The sequence below is a fragment of the Thalassophryne amazonica genome, unplaced genomic scaffold, assembly GCF_902500255.1.
Source record: "Thalassophryne amazonica unplaced genomic scaffold, fThaAma1.1, whole genome shotgun sequence".
Taxonomy (NCBI): Eukaryota; Metazoa; Chordata; class Actinopteri; order Batrachoidiformes; family Batrachoididae; genus Thalassophryne; species Thalassophryne amazonica.
The window spans coordinates 165694-180710 of NW_022986287.1; the positions used below are offsets into that span (position 1 = coordinate 165694).

At 44.0% G+C, this 15017-nt stretch overlaps 1 protein-coding gene across 3 annotated transcripts in view; it reads left to right on the forward strand.

The window, feature by feature from the left end:
- The window catches only part of LOC117505982 (aldehyde dehydrogenase, dimeric NADP-preferring-like), a 123428-nt gene extending 110232 nt beyond the window's left edge, over window positions 1-13196 (forward strand). Inside the window, exons 8-10 of one of the 3 annotated variants that reach the window (XM_034165526.1) lie at window positions 6623-6789; window positions 6874-6973; window positions 12761-13196. In XM_034165526.1, coding sequence (XP_034021417.1) covers window positions 6623-6789; window positions 6874-6973; window positions 12761-13074 — 581 coding nt within the window. In that variant the 3' untranslated portion in view covers window positions 13075-13196. The remainder of the gene's footprint in view (window positions 1-6622; window positions 6790-6873; window positions 6974-12760) is intronic. The other 2 variants (XM_034165525.1, XM_034165527.1) reach the window with 2 other exon arrangements.
- Window positions 13197-15017: the final 1821 nt, after the last annotated feature.

Genomic DNA, 15017 nt, shown 5'->3' on the forward strand with positions numbered 1-15017 from the left:
AAATTCCAAAAACGACATTTGACCACGTTGACAAACTAATATCTAAAATTATATGGCAGAAAAAACGCCCTAGCGTTAGACTTAAAATACTGCAATCTGTTAAATCCGATGGTGGTATTAATCTCCCAAATTTCAGATATTATTTCTGGGTGGCACAAATGAAACCAGTGATAATGTGGATACAAGATGACATGTCCACCCGATGGCTAAATATAGAAAAAAGTATCAATCAATCAATTTTCAATCAATTTTTTTATATAGCGCCAAATCACAACAAACAGTTGCCCCAAGGCGCTTTATATTGTAAGGCAAGGCCATACAATAATTATGTAAAACCCCAACGGTCAAAACGACCCCCTGTGAGCAAGCACTTGGCTACAGTGGGAAGGAAAAACTCCCTTTTAACAGGAAGAAACCTCCAGCAGAACCAGGCTCAGGGAGGGGCAGTCTTCTGCTGGGACTGGTTGGGGCTGAGGGAGAGAACCAGGAAAAAGACATGCTGTGGAGGGGAGCAGAGATCGATCACTAATGATTAAATGCAGAGTGGTGCATACAGAGCAAAAAGAGAAAGAAACAGTGCATCATGGGAACCCCCCAGCAGTCTACGTCTATAGCAGCATAACTAAGGGATGGTTCAGGGTCACCTGATCCAGCCCTAACTATAAGCTTTAGCAAAAAGGAAAGTTTTAAGCCTAATCTTAAAAGTAGAGAGGGTGTCTGTTTCCCTGATCTGAATTGGGAGCTGGTTCCACAGGAGAGGAGCCTGAAAGCTGAAGGCTCTGCCTCCCATTCTACTCTTACAAACCCTAGGAACTACAAGTAAGCCTGCAGTCTGAGAGCGAAGCGCTCTATTGGGGTGATATGGTACTATGAGGTCCCTAAGATAAGATGGGACCTGATTATTCAAAACCTTATAAGTAAGAAGAAGAATTTTAAATTCTATTCTAGAATTAACAGGAAGCCAATGAAGAGAGGCCAATATGGGTGAGATATGCTCTCTCCTTCTAGTCCCCGTCAGTACTCTAGCTGCAGCATTTTGAATTAACTGAAGGCTTTTTAGGGAACTTTTAGGACAACCTGATAATAATGAATTACAATAGTCCAGCCAAGAGGAAATAAATGCATGAATTAGTTTTTCAGCATCAATACAAGATGACATGTCCACCCGATGGCTAAATATAGAAAAAAGTATGTGCTCAGTACCCCTAAAGAATTTGAACTTTTTAGATAACCCTGTAAGGGACATGACAATATGGACAGAACATACTTTCAAAATCTGGAACAAAATCCGTTTGACGTTTGGGTTGCCAAGGCTGCTCTCAATCCTAACAAATATTGGCTCTATGATAACTTTCATCCCTAATAATTTAGATATTGGTTTTAGAAAATGGTCAGACTGTAATTTATCTTATCTACACCAGTTGATAAAAAATAACAATATCAAATCATTTGAACAGCTGCAAAAGGAATTTAGCCTTCCAAAGACAGATTTTTTTACATACCTACAGCTTAGGTCATTTTTGACCACGCACAAAGACTGGGAGCAGCTTTTGACACCCAACCCCATAGAGACTTTTCTAGTGAAACAGATTGGTGAAGGAGACGGGAAAGTGATTGGTAAATTATATCATTTATTTATATCAATAGCCACTCAAAACTCTGAGCATGTACGTCGGAGGTGGGAGGCGGAGATGAACATCGACCTATCAACAGACACTTGGAATAAGCTCTTGCTTGCCTCTACTGGTGGTTGGCTTTCACTGCGGTATTGTGTCACTTCCTGTTCCGGAGCACAGCGGTGTTTTGCTGTATCTGTTAGCTGTTTAATCTGCGCAGTTAGATTGATCTAGTTAACTAGATAATGATTTGTTTCACAGTGTAATCTTCACGTGCCTTAACTAAAGCACTCCCTCTGCTGAATCACCTCTAAATTATTTACACATTATTCACTTTGTGTGTTTTTAGGAATCCGCTAGCTTAGCGCAGCTACTAGCTCTTAGCCGGTTTAGCATGGCGGCTTCTCCTGTCTCTCCCGCACTTTTCTGCTCTGGATGTGAAATGTTTAGTTATTCCTTGGCCTCCTTTAGCAGTAATGGTACTTGTAATAAGTGTAGCTTATTTGTAGCTTTGGAGGCCAGGCTGGGCGAATTGGAGACTCGGCTCCACACCGTGGAAAATTCTACAGCTAGCCAGGCCCCTGTAGTCGGTGCGGACCAAGGTAGCTTAGCCGCCGTTAGTTTCCCTCTGGCAGATCCCGAGCAGCCGGGAAAGCAGGCCGACTGGGTGACTGTGAGGAGGAAGCGTAGTTCTAAACAGAAGCCCCGTGTACACCGCCAACCTGTTCACATTTCTAACCGTTTTTCCCCACTCGACGACACACCCGCCGAGGATCAAACTCTGGTTATTGGCGACTCTGTTTTGAGAAATATGAAGTTAGCGACACCAGCAACCATAGTCAAATGTCTTCCGGGCGCCAGAGCAGGCGACATATCCTTACTAACCAGATCCTTACTCTGGATGGCGTTACCCTGACCTCTAGTAATACTGTGAGAAATCTTGGAGTCATTTGTAATCAGGATATGTCCTTCAATGCGCATATTAAGTAAATATGTAGGACTGCTTTTTTTGCATTTGCGCAATATCTCTAAAATTAGAAAGGTCTTGTCTCAGAGTGATGCTGAAAAACTAATTCATGCATTTATTTCCTCTATGCTGGACTATTGTAATTCATTATTATCAGGTTGTCCTAAAAGTTCCCTGAAAAGCCTTCAGTTAATTCAAAATGCTGCAGCTAGAGTACTAACGGGGACTAGAAGGAGAGAGCATATCTCACCCATATTGGCCTCTCTTCATTGGCTTCCTGTTAATTCTAGAATAGAATTTAAAGTTCTTCTTCTTACTTATAAGGTTTTGAATAATCAGGTCCCATCTTGTCTTAGGGAGCTCATAGTACCATATCACCCCAATAGAGTGCTTCGCTCTCAGACTGCAGGCTTACTTGTAGTTCCTAGGGTTTGTAAGAGTAGAATGGGAGGCAGAGCCTTCAGCTTTCAGGCTCCTCTCCTGTGGAACCAGCTCCCATTTCAGATCAGGGAGACAGACACCCTCTCTACTTTTAAGATTAGGCTTAAAACTTTCCTTTTTGCTAAAGCTTATAGTTAGGGCTGGATCAGGTGACCCTGAACCATCCCTTAGTTATGCTGCTATAGACGTAGACTGCTGGGGGGTTCCCATGATGCACTGAGTGTTTCTTTCTCTTTTTGCTCTGTATGCACCACTCTGCATTTAATCATTAGTGATTGATCTCTGCTCCCCTCCACAGCATGTCTTTTTCCTGGTTCTCTCCCTCAGCCCCAACCAGTCCCAGCAGAGGACTGCCCCTCCCTGAGCCTGGTTCTGCTGGAGGTTTCTTCCTGTTAAAAGGGAGTTTTTCCTTCCCACTGTCGCCAAGTGCTTGCTCACAGGGGGTCGTTTTGACAGTTGGGGTTTTTACGTAATTATTGTATGGCCTTGCCTTACAATATAAAGCGCCTTTGGGCAACTGTTTGTTGTGATTTGGCGCTATATAAATAAAATTGATTGATTGATTGATAAGATATGCACTAGTGCACACTTGGTCACAAGCTCAAACAATTGGAGAGAATTTAAATGGAAAGTCATAATAAGGTTTTTCTGGACACCAGAGTTAATAGCTAAAATGCGACCAACAAACCACAGTTCGTGCTGGAGGAACTGCGGGGCAAACACTGCTAATCACAAACATAAATTGTGGTCATGTCCTAAATTAAGCCTTTTTTGGAAAGAGATATTTGATGCCTTTAAAGTGATCTTCAGGAGAGATATACCACAGATCCCCTTAATAGCATTATTGGGTGCAGCTCCTGAAGATATGGACAGGAGAAATGAAAGGTATCTTTTAAATTTATTGCTTACTGTAGCACTCAAATGCATAACCATTAAATGGTTGAAGCCAGAGCCTCCATCTTATAATATATGGATCCAGAAGGTATGGACCATGTACCAAATGGAAGAAATTACGTATTTACTGAGACTGCAGAAACCAGTTTTTGATGAGAGATGGAAACCAGTCCTGCCATTATTAATACAATGACCTGTATTTGTTTCTGTGGTTTTCTGCTGTCATTGACGTGAATACTGTGATGTATCAAACATGTTTTTCTTTGATTGCTGTTTTTCATGCTGCTGTTTGTTCTTCTTTTGTGTGTATGTGTTTGTAAAAAAATAAAGATTGAGTTTAAAAAAAAGTGTGGAATAGTTTGAGTTTGTACTTTGTGAGGGGCAGTATATACAAAGAGCAGAGAGAGTAACACACCAGTGTCACCGACCGAACAGCCCCCCCTAAAAATCTGTCCCCCCTGCCTTCACTGGGCATGTGTCATTAGCCGCGGTTCACTGATTCTCACCTCGTTTCTGCTTCAGACTGCCTCCAGTCATCATCTGTATCAGCCACAGATATCTGAAGCTTTTCTACAACAATCACTTCCACATAAATTCAGCATTATTTCATCAGAAAAGCCTCAGCAGCGACTCACAGATTATCACCTCATTTCTGCTTAAAATTGACTTTAGAATGATTTAAGAGGTTTTATTTGTCATCTGATGGTTTATAATGACATTATTCCCTTTGATCACTTTGGGTGAAGAGAGTCAGACTCAGAGAGTCAGACTCAGACGAGCCGCTGTGGTCCCAAATGATGCATGCACAGTGAAGGACCAATTATGACCAATTATGAGGAGGGGACGATCATTTGGCAACATCGGAATGACAGACGGCACACTGCTTTCTGCGTTTGGAATGGACGTTGCCGTGGGAACAGGCCCAGTGACGGCAGGTGGACTGCTGGATGACCTCTGCCTGTGGCAGAACCGCCTGTGTGAACGTCTCATCAAATACACATTCTTTAGTTATTATCAAATACACATTCTTTAGTTATTATGTTATATTGTTTGCTTTCCTGTTTCTCCAGCTTGGTAAAACTTTATTAAAGGTCTGTTAACTGTTAGAATGGTCTAAGCAGAGGGTCACCCCTCTGAGTCTGCTCTGCTTGAGGTTTCTTCCTCAAATCGTCAGCAGGAGTTTTTCCTTACCGCTGTAATTTCCTTGCTCTTTTGTGTCCCAATCCAGTTAGAGTCTGGATTCAGTCTATGTCTCAGATTACATTTTCATTTTAGAGTTGAGGTAAAACACAGGCCCGGGATTTCTGACACTTTGCTCTCAGTGGTGCCATCTTGTGAAATCAAAGCACAACAGTGACCAAGTGGTTTTTATAAAAGGGAGTCATGGGCATTTACAATGGGTGGGTTTCATTTTCACAAACCTAATCTTACCACCTCCCCCCACCACACCTATATCTGAAGCCCGCACATGTGTAACTTTGTCTGACTTTGAACCAGTTAAAACCAGGTTAGTAAAATAGTAGTAAAATAAGGAATTAACACGGATGTTATCTAACCCCATTGTGACCTGTATGTTTGCTGTGGGGGTTGGTGAGATTCGATCTGACACGTGTGAAGCTCCTTGAGGCAGGTTTGCTGTGATGTGTTTCCCACCTGTGGCCTTTCTTTGTGGAGTTTGCATGTTCTCTCCGTGTTTGTGTGGGTTTCCTCCAGGTCCTCTGGTTTCCTCCCACGTCCAAACACATGCGGGTTAGGTGGATTGGAATCTTTAAATTGTCCGTAGGTGTGCGAGTGGGTGTGAATGTGTTTGTTTGTCTGTTTGTGGCTCTGCGACAGACTGGCATCCTGTCCTGGGTGAACGCCGCCTCGCGCTCTATGACTGCTGGGATAGGCTCCAGGTCCCCACGACCCTTAGTTGGACTAAGCGGTTGAAGATGAGTGGGTGTGTGTGTGTGTGTGTGAACTGAATTGAATTGAATTGTCACCTTCGCTACTCATTTCCTGCAAGTTCCCTTGAAAATGTTTTCAAATTAAACATTAAAACGGGTCATATATTGATCAAATAACTTTTTCCAGCTAAGTTCTTTGTTACAAAATTATACTTTATCATCTCAAGAATTGAGTTTTATTTTTTCCTCTCAACTTTCTTACTTTAATGTCAGAGAAAGTCAGAGTTTTTGCTTGGAGATTTATGACTTTCATCTGGGAAATTCTGGATCATTTTCTTGGAATTCTTGAACTGCATTTGGAGGTAAACGAGTTTGGGAAAGTTGAGATTGAGACCGTCTATAGCCAAACAGGCTCTTCCTGGTCCCAAAACAGATGAGTGCTGTTTTTGTTCATGAGAGTTTTTTAGGTCACCTCGGCTCCAGATGGGTTCAGGGGGTCCTGGTCCTGGTCCTGGTCCTGGTCCTGTTTCTGTCCCTGATCCACTTGGCTTACATGCCTTGATTTTGTTTGGGAAGGCAGAAAACAAGTTTTGTGGATGTACTGATGTACACGTGTATTAATCAGACCAGAACCAACAACCCACTTAGTAGGTGATGTGACCTCAACCACAATGACGACTTCTTCTTCTGTTGTTCTCCTGAATGACTCCAATGATGAGTGCAGAGAGGAGCTAAGATTAAACAGGAAGTCCACTTTGGTTTGACGTGGCCTCGATGACCGAGGTACTGATCTGGACCCATTTAAACGTCCACAGCCCCGACAGTCCTGAAGGATGTTCCCCCCGACTCCAGGCTGATGCAGGAGGAGATCTTCGGCCCGCTGCTGCCCATAGTGACCGTGAGCGACATGGATGACGCCATTCGCTTCATCAATGAGCGAGAGAAACCACTGGCACTCTACGTCTTCTGCCACGACAAGAAGGTAAAAAAGCCAAGAGTAACCTTTGACCCCCTGCTTCAACCCCATCATCAACATCATCATCCACACTTCTTCTGTCGTTCTCAGGCAATAAAAAGGATGATCCAGGAGACGTCGAGTGGTGGCGTAACCGTTAACGACGTGATGATGCACTACACCCTCAGCTCGCTGCCGTTCGGTGGAGTCGGTACGATCAAGTTGGTGCCAACGGTCCAAACGGGTTCATGTTGCAGACAGACAGGCAGGCAGGTAGGAAGACAGACAGGCAGGAAGACAGACAGACAAACAGGAAGATAGACAGGCAGGCAGGTAGGAAGACAGACAGGCAAGAAGACAGACAGACAGGTAGGAAGACAGGGTTTTCAAATTCAAGAAGTTCAAAAAGTTTAAAGATGACTTATGTTGACCTATTCTAGGGGATCAAAAGGTCACATACTGTTTCCTGTTGTGTCTTTATTTCAGCACGAAGTTACATTTAATATTATTGTGTTAATGATCCATTTTATGTCTTTAGTTGTTTCACTATTTTATCCACTTTTTGTGCAGCGATTTGGTGGAAGCTGTTAAAATTTACTTACTGACAACCTCAAACACAGACATACCTCACACAGGACAGACAGATGTCCAACACCCTGTCCATCACTCTGTCCAACACCCTGTCAAACACCCAGTTCAACACTCAGTCCAACACCCTGTCCAACACAGTCCAACGCCTAGTCCAACACCCAATTCAACACTCAGTCATCACCCTGTCCAACACCCAGATCAACACTCAGTCCAACACCCTGTCCAACACCCTGTCCATCACCCTGTCCAACACCCAGTCCAACACCCTGTCCAACTCCCAGTTCAACACCCAGTTCAACACCCTGTCCAGCACTCAGTCCAACACCCAGTCAACACCCTGTCCATCACCCTGTCCAACACCCAGTCAACACACTGTCCAACACCCAGTTCAACACACTGTCCAACACCCTGTCCATCACCCTGTCCAACACCCAGTCAACACACTGTCCAACACCCAGTTCAGCACTCAGTCATCACCCTGTCCAACACCCTGTCCAACACCCAGATCAACACTCAGTCCAACACCCTGTCCATCACCCAGCGATCAGTCCAGCGATTTGGTGGAAGCTGTTAAAATTTACTTACTGACAACCTCAAACACAGACATACCTCACACAGGAGAGACAGATGTCCAACACCCTGTCCAACACCCAGTCAACACCCTGTCCATCACCCTGTCCAACACCCAGTCAACACCCTGTCCAACACCCAGTTCAACATTCAGTCCAACACCCTGTCCATCACCCAGTTCAACACCCAGTTCAACACCCAGTCCAACACCCTGTCCAACACCCTGTCCAACACCCTGTCCAACTCCCAGTTCAACACCCTGTCCAACACTCAGTCATCACCCTGTCCAACCCCCTGTCCAACACCCAGTTCAACACCCAGTCAACACCCTGTCCATCAACCTGTCCAGCACCTAGTCAACACCCTGTCCAACACCCAGTCCAACACCCAGTCCAACACCCAGTCCAACACCCAGTTCAACACCCAGTTCAACACCCAGTCCAACACTCAGTTCAACACCCAGTCCAACACTCAGTTCAACACCCTGTCCAACACCCAGTCCAACATTCAGTCCAACACCCAGTCCAACACCCAGTCCAACACTCAGTCCAACACTCAGTCCAACACCCAGTCCAACACCCAGTCCAACACTCAGTCCAACACTCAGTCCAACACCCTGTCCAACACTCGGTCCAACACTCAGTCAACACCCTGTCCATCACCCTGTCCAATACCCAGTCAACACCCTGTCCAACACCCTGTCCAACACCCTGTCCAACACCCAGTTCAACACTCAGTCCAACACCCTGTCCATCACCCTGTCCAACACCCAGTTCAACACTCAGTCCAACACCCTGTCCATCACCCTGTCCAACACCCAGTTCAACACCCTGTCCAACACTCATTCCAACACCCTGTCCAACACCCTGTCCAACTCCCTGTCCAACACCCAGTCCAACACCCAGTCCAACACCCAGTCCAACACCCTGTCCAACACCCTGTCCATCACCCTGTCCAACACCCTGTCCATCACCCTGTCCAACACCCTGTCCAACACCCAGTTCAACACTCAGTCATCACCCTGTCCAACCCCCTGTCCAACATCCAGTTCAACACCCTGTCCAACACCCTGTCCAACATCCAGTTCAACACCCAGTCCAACACCCAGTCCAACACCCTGTCCAACTCCCTCTCCATCACCCAGTTTAACACCCTGTCCAACACTCAGTCCAACAACCTGTCCAACACCTTGCTCAACACCCAGTCCAACACCCAGTCCAACACCCTGTCCATCACCCAGTTCAACACCCTGTACAACACCCTGTCTATCACCCAGTTCAACACTCATGTCCAACACTCTGTCCATCACCCTGTCCAACACCCAGTCCAACAGTCAGCCCAACACCCATTTCAACACTCACCCAACATCCAGACTATCACTCAGTCCTACACTCAGTCCAACAACCAGTCATCACTCAGTACAATGCTCTGTCCAACTCAGTCCAACGCCCAGTTGAGTGTCCAGTTCAACACTCAGCCATCACCCTGTCCAGCACCCTGTCCAACACCCTGTCCATCACCCAGTTCAACACTCAGTCTAACACCCAGTTCAACACACAGTCCAACACCCTGTCCACCACTCATGTCCAACACCCAGTGCAATACTCAGTCCAACACCCAGCCCAGCACTCATAAACAACAGGCTGTAGCTACATCCTAACTAGCCAAGCTAGCTGGCTTGCAAACCGCTGTAGCCATAGACATTATATACGTAGACGCCTCATGGACGGCCGCTGCCTATTGGAGCTGAAGTATCAGCTGGCTGCCATCTTGGATGGGTCCCTATTGCACCTCCAGTGTATGTATTTGTACTGAGGAAGGTGGATCCCCAACTACAATAATCCGTAACTCCCCAAATTTCTACCCGATTTTCCCACGGTTTGGTTTGTTAGAAACAGCAGAGATTCAGTTATGATACAGGATGCTGTCGCACATTAAAAATACGTACTGTCATGCTGAAAGACTTTGTCTTGTGTTCTTTAACAAAGACATACGGTATGGCATATAGATAAATGTATAAATTAATTTTATAATTTAGTAATGAAACAAGTTTGGATTGTTCATTTGAATTTATTTCTCTCTCTCTCTCACACACACACACACACACATATACACACACTGGACATCACTTTAATTTCCTCTGCTGCGCTCACCAGGTTTTGTTACAAAGATGAATCAAAAAGACGTGCACAGCGTGCTGGATCAAGGTGAGACAAATATTAAAGCAAAAATCCACACAGCCTAAGTGTTCCCATGGGAAAAAAAAAACATTTATTAGACACCCCTAATAAAATTTAAAAAAATGTTTTTTTGTTTGTTTTTGTTGTTGTTGTTGTTTTTGCATGGGAGCGCTTAGGCTGTGTGGATTTTTGCTTTAATATTTGCTACAAAGATGAACATTTTTTTCAAGGCCAGGAAAAGAGAGTTCCAGGTCATTCCAGGGTCTTAAACTACTTTGTTAGTCTTTTGACTGGGGCTGGAGAGCTGAAAGCCTTGAACAAAAACTGTGTTTTTCACAGTTTCTCTTCAGTGTGCTGGAACTCTGTAACTCCAGTGGAATTAATTTTGCGATGTGGTGCAAAGTATGTAAATTGTCTGTATTTCACAAAGTAAGGCTTACTTTGTGAAATACAGACACCGCTCAGTTCCAAAGAATTGTGAAACAAAAGCGCATAACAAGTGGATGGAAATGCACACAAACACACTCTTCCTTTTGCCGCATAAACAAAAATTCTCTGAAGAGCTGCGGTACTAGTTGGATGGAAACACAGCTGATGAGAGAGAGGACCAGTTCTTGCTGTTATAACATTACACATTTGTTACAATGACACACAACACCAATTCCAATGAAGTGGGGACGTTTTGTAAAATGTAAATAAAAACAGAATACACTGATTTTCAAATCCTCTTCAACCTATATTCAACTGAATACACCACAAAGACAAGATATTTAATGTTCAAACTGATAAACTTTATTGTTTTTGTGCAAATATTTGCTCATTTTGAAATGGATGCCTGCAACAGGTTTCTAAAAAGCTGGGACAGTGGTATGTTTCCCACTGTGTTACATCACCTTTCCTTCTAACAACACTCAATAAGCATTTAGGAACTGAGGACACTAATTGTTGAAGCTTTGTAGGTGGAATTCTTTCCCATTCTTGCTTGATGTACAACTTCAGTTGTTCAACAGTCCGGGGTCTCCGTTGTCGTATTTTGCGCTTCATAATGTGCCACACAGGTCTGGACTGCAGGCAGGCCAGTCTAGTACCCGCACTCTTTTACTACGAAGCCACGCTGTTGGAACACGTGCAGAATGTGGCTTGGCATTGTCTTGCTGAAATAAGCAGGGACGTCCCTGAAAAAGACATTGCTTGGATGGCAGCATGTGTTGCTCCAAAACCTGGATGGACCTTTCAGCATTGATGGTGCCATCACAGATGTGTAAGTTGTCCATGCCATGGGCACTAACACACCCCCATACCATCACAGATGTGTAAGTTGTCCATGCCATGGGCACTAACACACCCCCATACCATCACAGATGCTGGCTTTTGAACTTTGTGCTGGAAACAATCTGGATGGTGTTTTTCCTCTTTTGTCCGGAGGACATGACGTCCATGATTTCCAAAAACAATTTGAAATGTGGACTCATCAGACCACAGCACACTTTTCCACTTTGCGTCTGTCCATTTCAAATGAACTCGGGCCCAGAGAAGGCGGCAGTGTTTCTGGATGTTGTTGATCTTTGACCTTCACTTTGCATGGTAGAGTTTTAACTTGCACTTGTAGATGTAGCGACGAACTGTGTTAACTGACAATGATTTTCTGAAGTGTTCCTGAGCCCACGTGGTAAGATCCTTTACACAATGATGTTGGTTTTTAATGTAGTGCCGCCTGAGGGATCGAAGGTCACGGGCATTCAATGTTGGTTTTCGGCCTTGCCGCTTACATGTAGAAAGTTCTCCAGATTCTCTGAATCTTTTGATTATATTATGGACTGTAGATTATTCCTTGCAATTGAATGTTGAGAAACATTGTTCTTAAACTGTTGGACTATTTTTTTCATGCAGTTGTTCACAAAGTGGTGATCCTTGCCCCATCTTTGCTTGTGAACGGCTGAGCCTTTTGGAGATGCTCCTTTTATACCCAATCATGACACTCACAATTAGTGTCGTCAGTTCCCAAACGCTTATTGAGTGTTGTTAGAAGGAAAGGTGATGTAACACAGTGGGAAACATAACACTGTCCCAGCTTTTTAGAAACGTGTTGCAGGCATCCATTTCAAAATGAGCAAATATTTGCACAAAAACAATAAAGTTGATCAGTTTGAACATTAAATATCTTGTCTTTGTGGTGTATTCAATTGAATATAGGTTGAAGAGGATTTGAAAATCATTGTATTCTGTTTTATTTACATTTTACACAATGTCCCAACTTCACTGGAATTGGGGTTTTAATATTACAAATGGAAAAATAACAAAATTGTTAAATCTTACTTGTGAAAGGTAATCCCACACAATCTGGTTTCTATACTGCGCCAGTTATTGCAACCATAAGCAGCACAAAATACCGACAAATCTGCTCACTTTCCATTGACTCCAGTTGACTCTGGTGCAAGTCTATTGTGAAGGGACCCATCCAATATGGAGATGACGCTGGATTACGTTGCAACAGCTAGCTTGACTGCTGCATATAAAATGACTGTGTTATGTGTATAATTCAGTTTATTTAGTTTGCACCAAATCACATCTTCAGAGTGAATGTTTAAAGTTAAAAGCTTTTTACCTCATTGGTTTTGAAGTGCTGGCTGAGTTTTGTTGTCTCCGGACCCGTCCAGGTCAAAGCGGCATGGGCCGCTACCACGGCAAACACACCTTTGACCAGCTCAGCCACCAGAAAGCATGTCTGGTCCGCTCGCTGGCCATGGAGAATGTCAACCTGAACCGGTACCCGCCTCAGGACCGGCGCCGGGCACGCCGGGCACAACTTGCCCTGCGCTCACCCATGATCGACTTGTCCAAGTCCACATTCGTTTGGGCCATCGCCGTCACCGTAGTTGCCATGGCGCTGCTTGTCACCCTGTTGGTCATCATCCTCATTGCAGCCGGCCTCAACTGCACGTGCTGGTACTGGCGAGGGTTCTATTATTAGAGATGAACACTCAAAGAACTGCTGCTGCAGAGACTCCTGTCCTCAGAACTCATGTCAACACACTCTGAATCCAGTTCAGAATCCAGGTGTCTTACAGAACCCCCCCCCCCCCCCCCAAAAAAAAAACAATAGATGTTTCTAATATTTTGTTCACTGTCTCTGCAGACATTTCTAATATTTTTAATTTTCTATTTCAATTTATTTTCATTTATATAGCACCAAATCACAACAAAGTTGCCTCAAGGCACTTCACACAGGTAAGGTCTAACCTTACTGACAAGGAGCTCAAAAGTGCACTAGCAAGACAAATACCAGTGGCCTACAATTGAACCAGTTGGACTGGACTGTGGTAAATCAGGAAATCAGGAAATAGAACATTGCAGTAGGCCAATCTTGAGGAGATATATGCATGGATCAGGGTCTCAGCATCAGCCATAGACAGGATGGGATGAATCTTGACTGTATTTCACAGATGGTAGAAAACAGTCCTTGTAATATCTCTAATATGGAGGTCAAAGGACAATGTAGGATGAAAAATGACCCCAAGGTTTCTCACTTTGTCAGTGTGATGTATGACACATGAACCTAGGCTAAGTGTTAGCTGATCAAATTGATGCCGATGTCTCACTTGACCAAGAACCATCATTTCAGTCTTATCAGAGTTTAAAAGTAGGAAGTTTCTAGACATCCAACTTCTCACTGATGCAAGGCAATCTTCTAAGGATTTTATGTGAATGAGATTACCAGCAGTTATCGGCATGTATAACTGAGTATCATCAGCATACCAGTGAAAGGTAATCCCAAAACACTGCAATATGTGCCCAAGGGGTGCTATATAAAGGGAGAAAAGCAGGGGGCCTAAGACGGACCCCTGTGGAACCCCAAATATCATGTCACTAAGGTTAGAGGTAGTGTTACTGTACAAAACACAGTGAGAATGACTGGTCAAGTATGATGTCAACCATGCAAGGGCACTCCCAGTAATCCCAAAATGATTTTCCAGCCTATCAAGTAGAATATGATGATCCACGATATCAAACACAGCACTGAGATTGAACAGCAGACCGAAGAATATCAGCAAGAGTGAAGGGGAAAGTTTACAAGACAATTTTGAGACCAGCTATGTTGTACAGTTTAGAGACGGTGACACTAACAAAAAGACAGGAGGCAGAGCTGGAGGTGGCAGAGCTGAAGATGCTGAGATTCTCTTTGGGAGTGACGAGAATGGACAAGATTAGGAATGAACATATCAGAGGGACAGCTCAGGTGGGACGGTTTGGAGACAAAGTCAGAGAAGTGAGATTGAGATGGTTTGGACATGTGCAGAGGAGGGACCCAGGGTATATAGGGAGAAGGATACTGAGGATGGAGCCACCAGGCAGGAGGAGAAGAGGGAGACCAAAGAGGAGGTTTATGGATGTGCTGAGGGAGGACATGCAGGTGGTTGATGTGACAGAGGAAGATACAGAGGACAGGGTGAGATGGAAATGATTGATCTGCTGTGGCGACCCCGAACGGGAACAGCCGAAAGACAAAGAAGAATAGTCCACAAGCTGCCATGACACCACTTTTTCCAGAATTTTAGAGAAAAATGATAGATTTGATATCTGCCTATTTGGGGTTTTCACGTATCCCATAATCCCTTGCGTGCCAGAGAGTCGCTGCAGTCAAAACAACATAGAGAATCCACATGATGACAATTGTAAATGAATATTATACTACAAAAATGTAATTTTTTATGCTTTTCATCACGTTAATAAGAGACTGCTGCATGATACACTGAAAACTTGCTAAAACAATTATAACAAATAATCCGTGTCTGCTACGTTTAATCTGAATTTAATAAGCGCAAACGAATTTCAGACATATTATATATATTAGTCTGGAACAAAGAGGACAAACAGTGTTGTAAAGAACAATAATCAAGACGTTAAAGAGCAAAC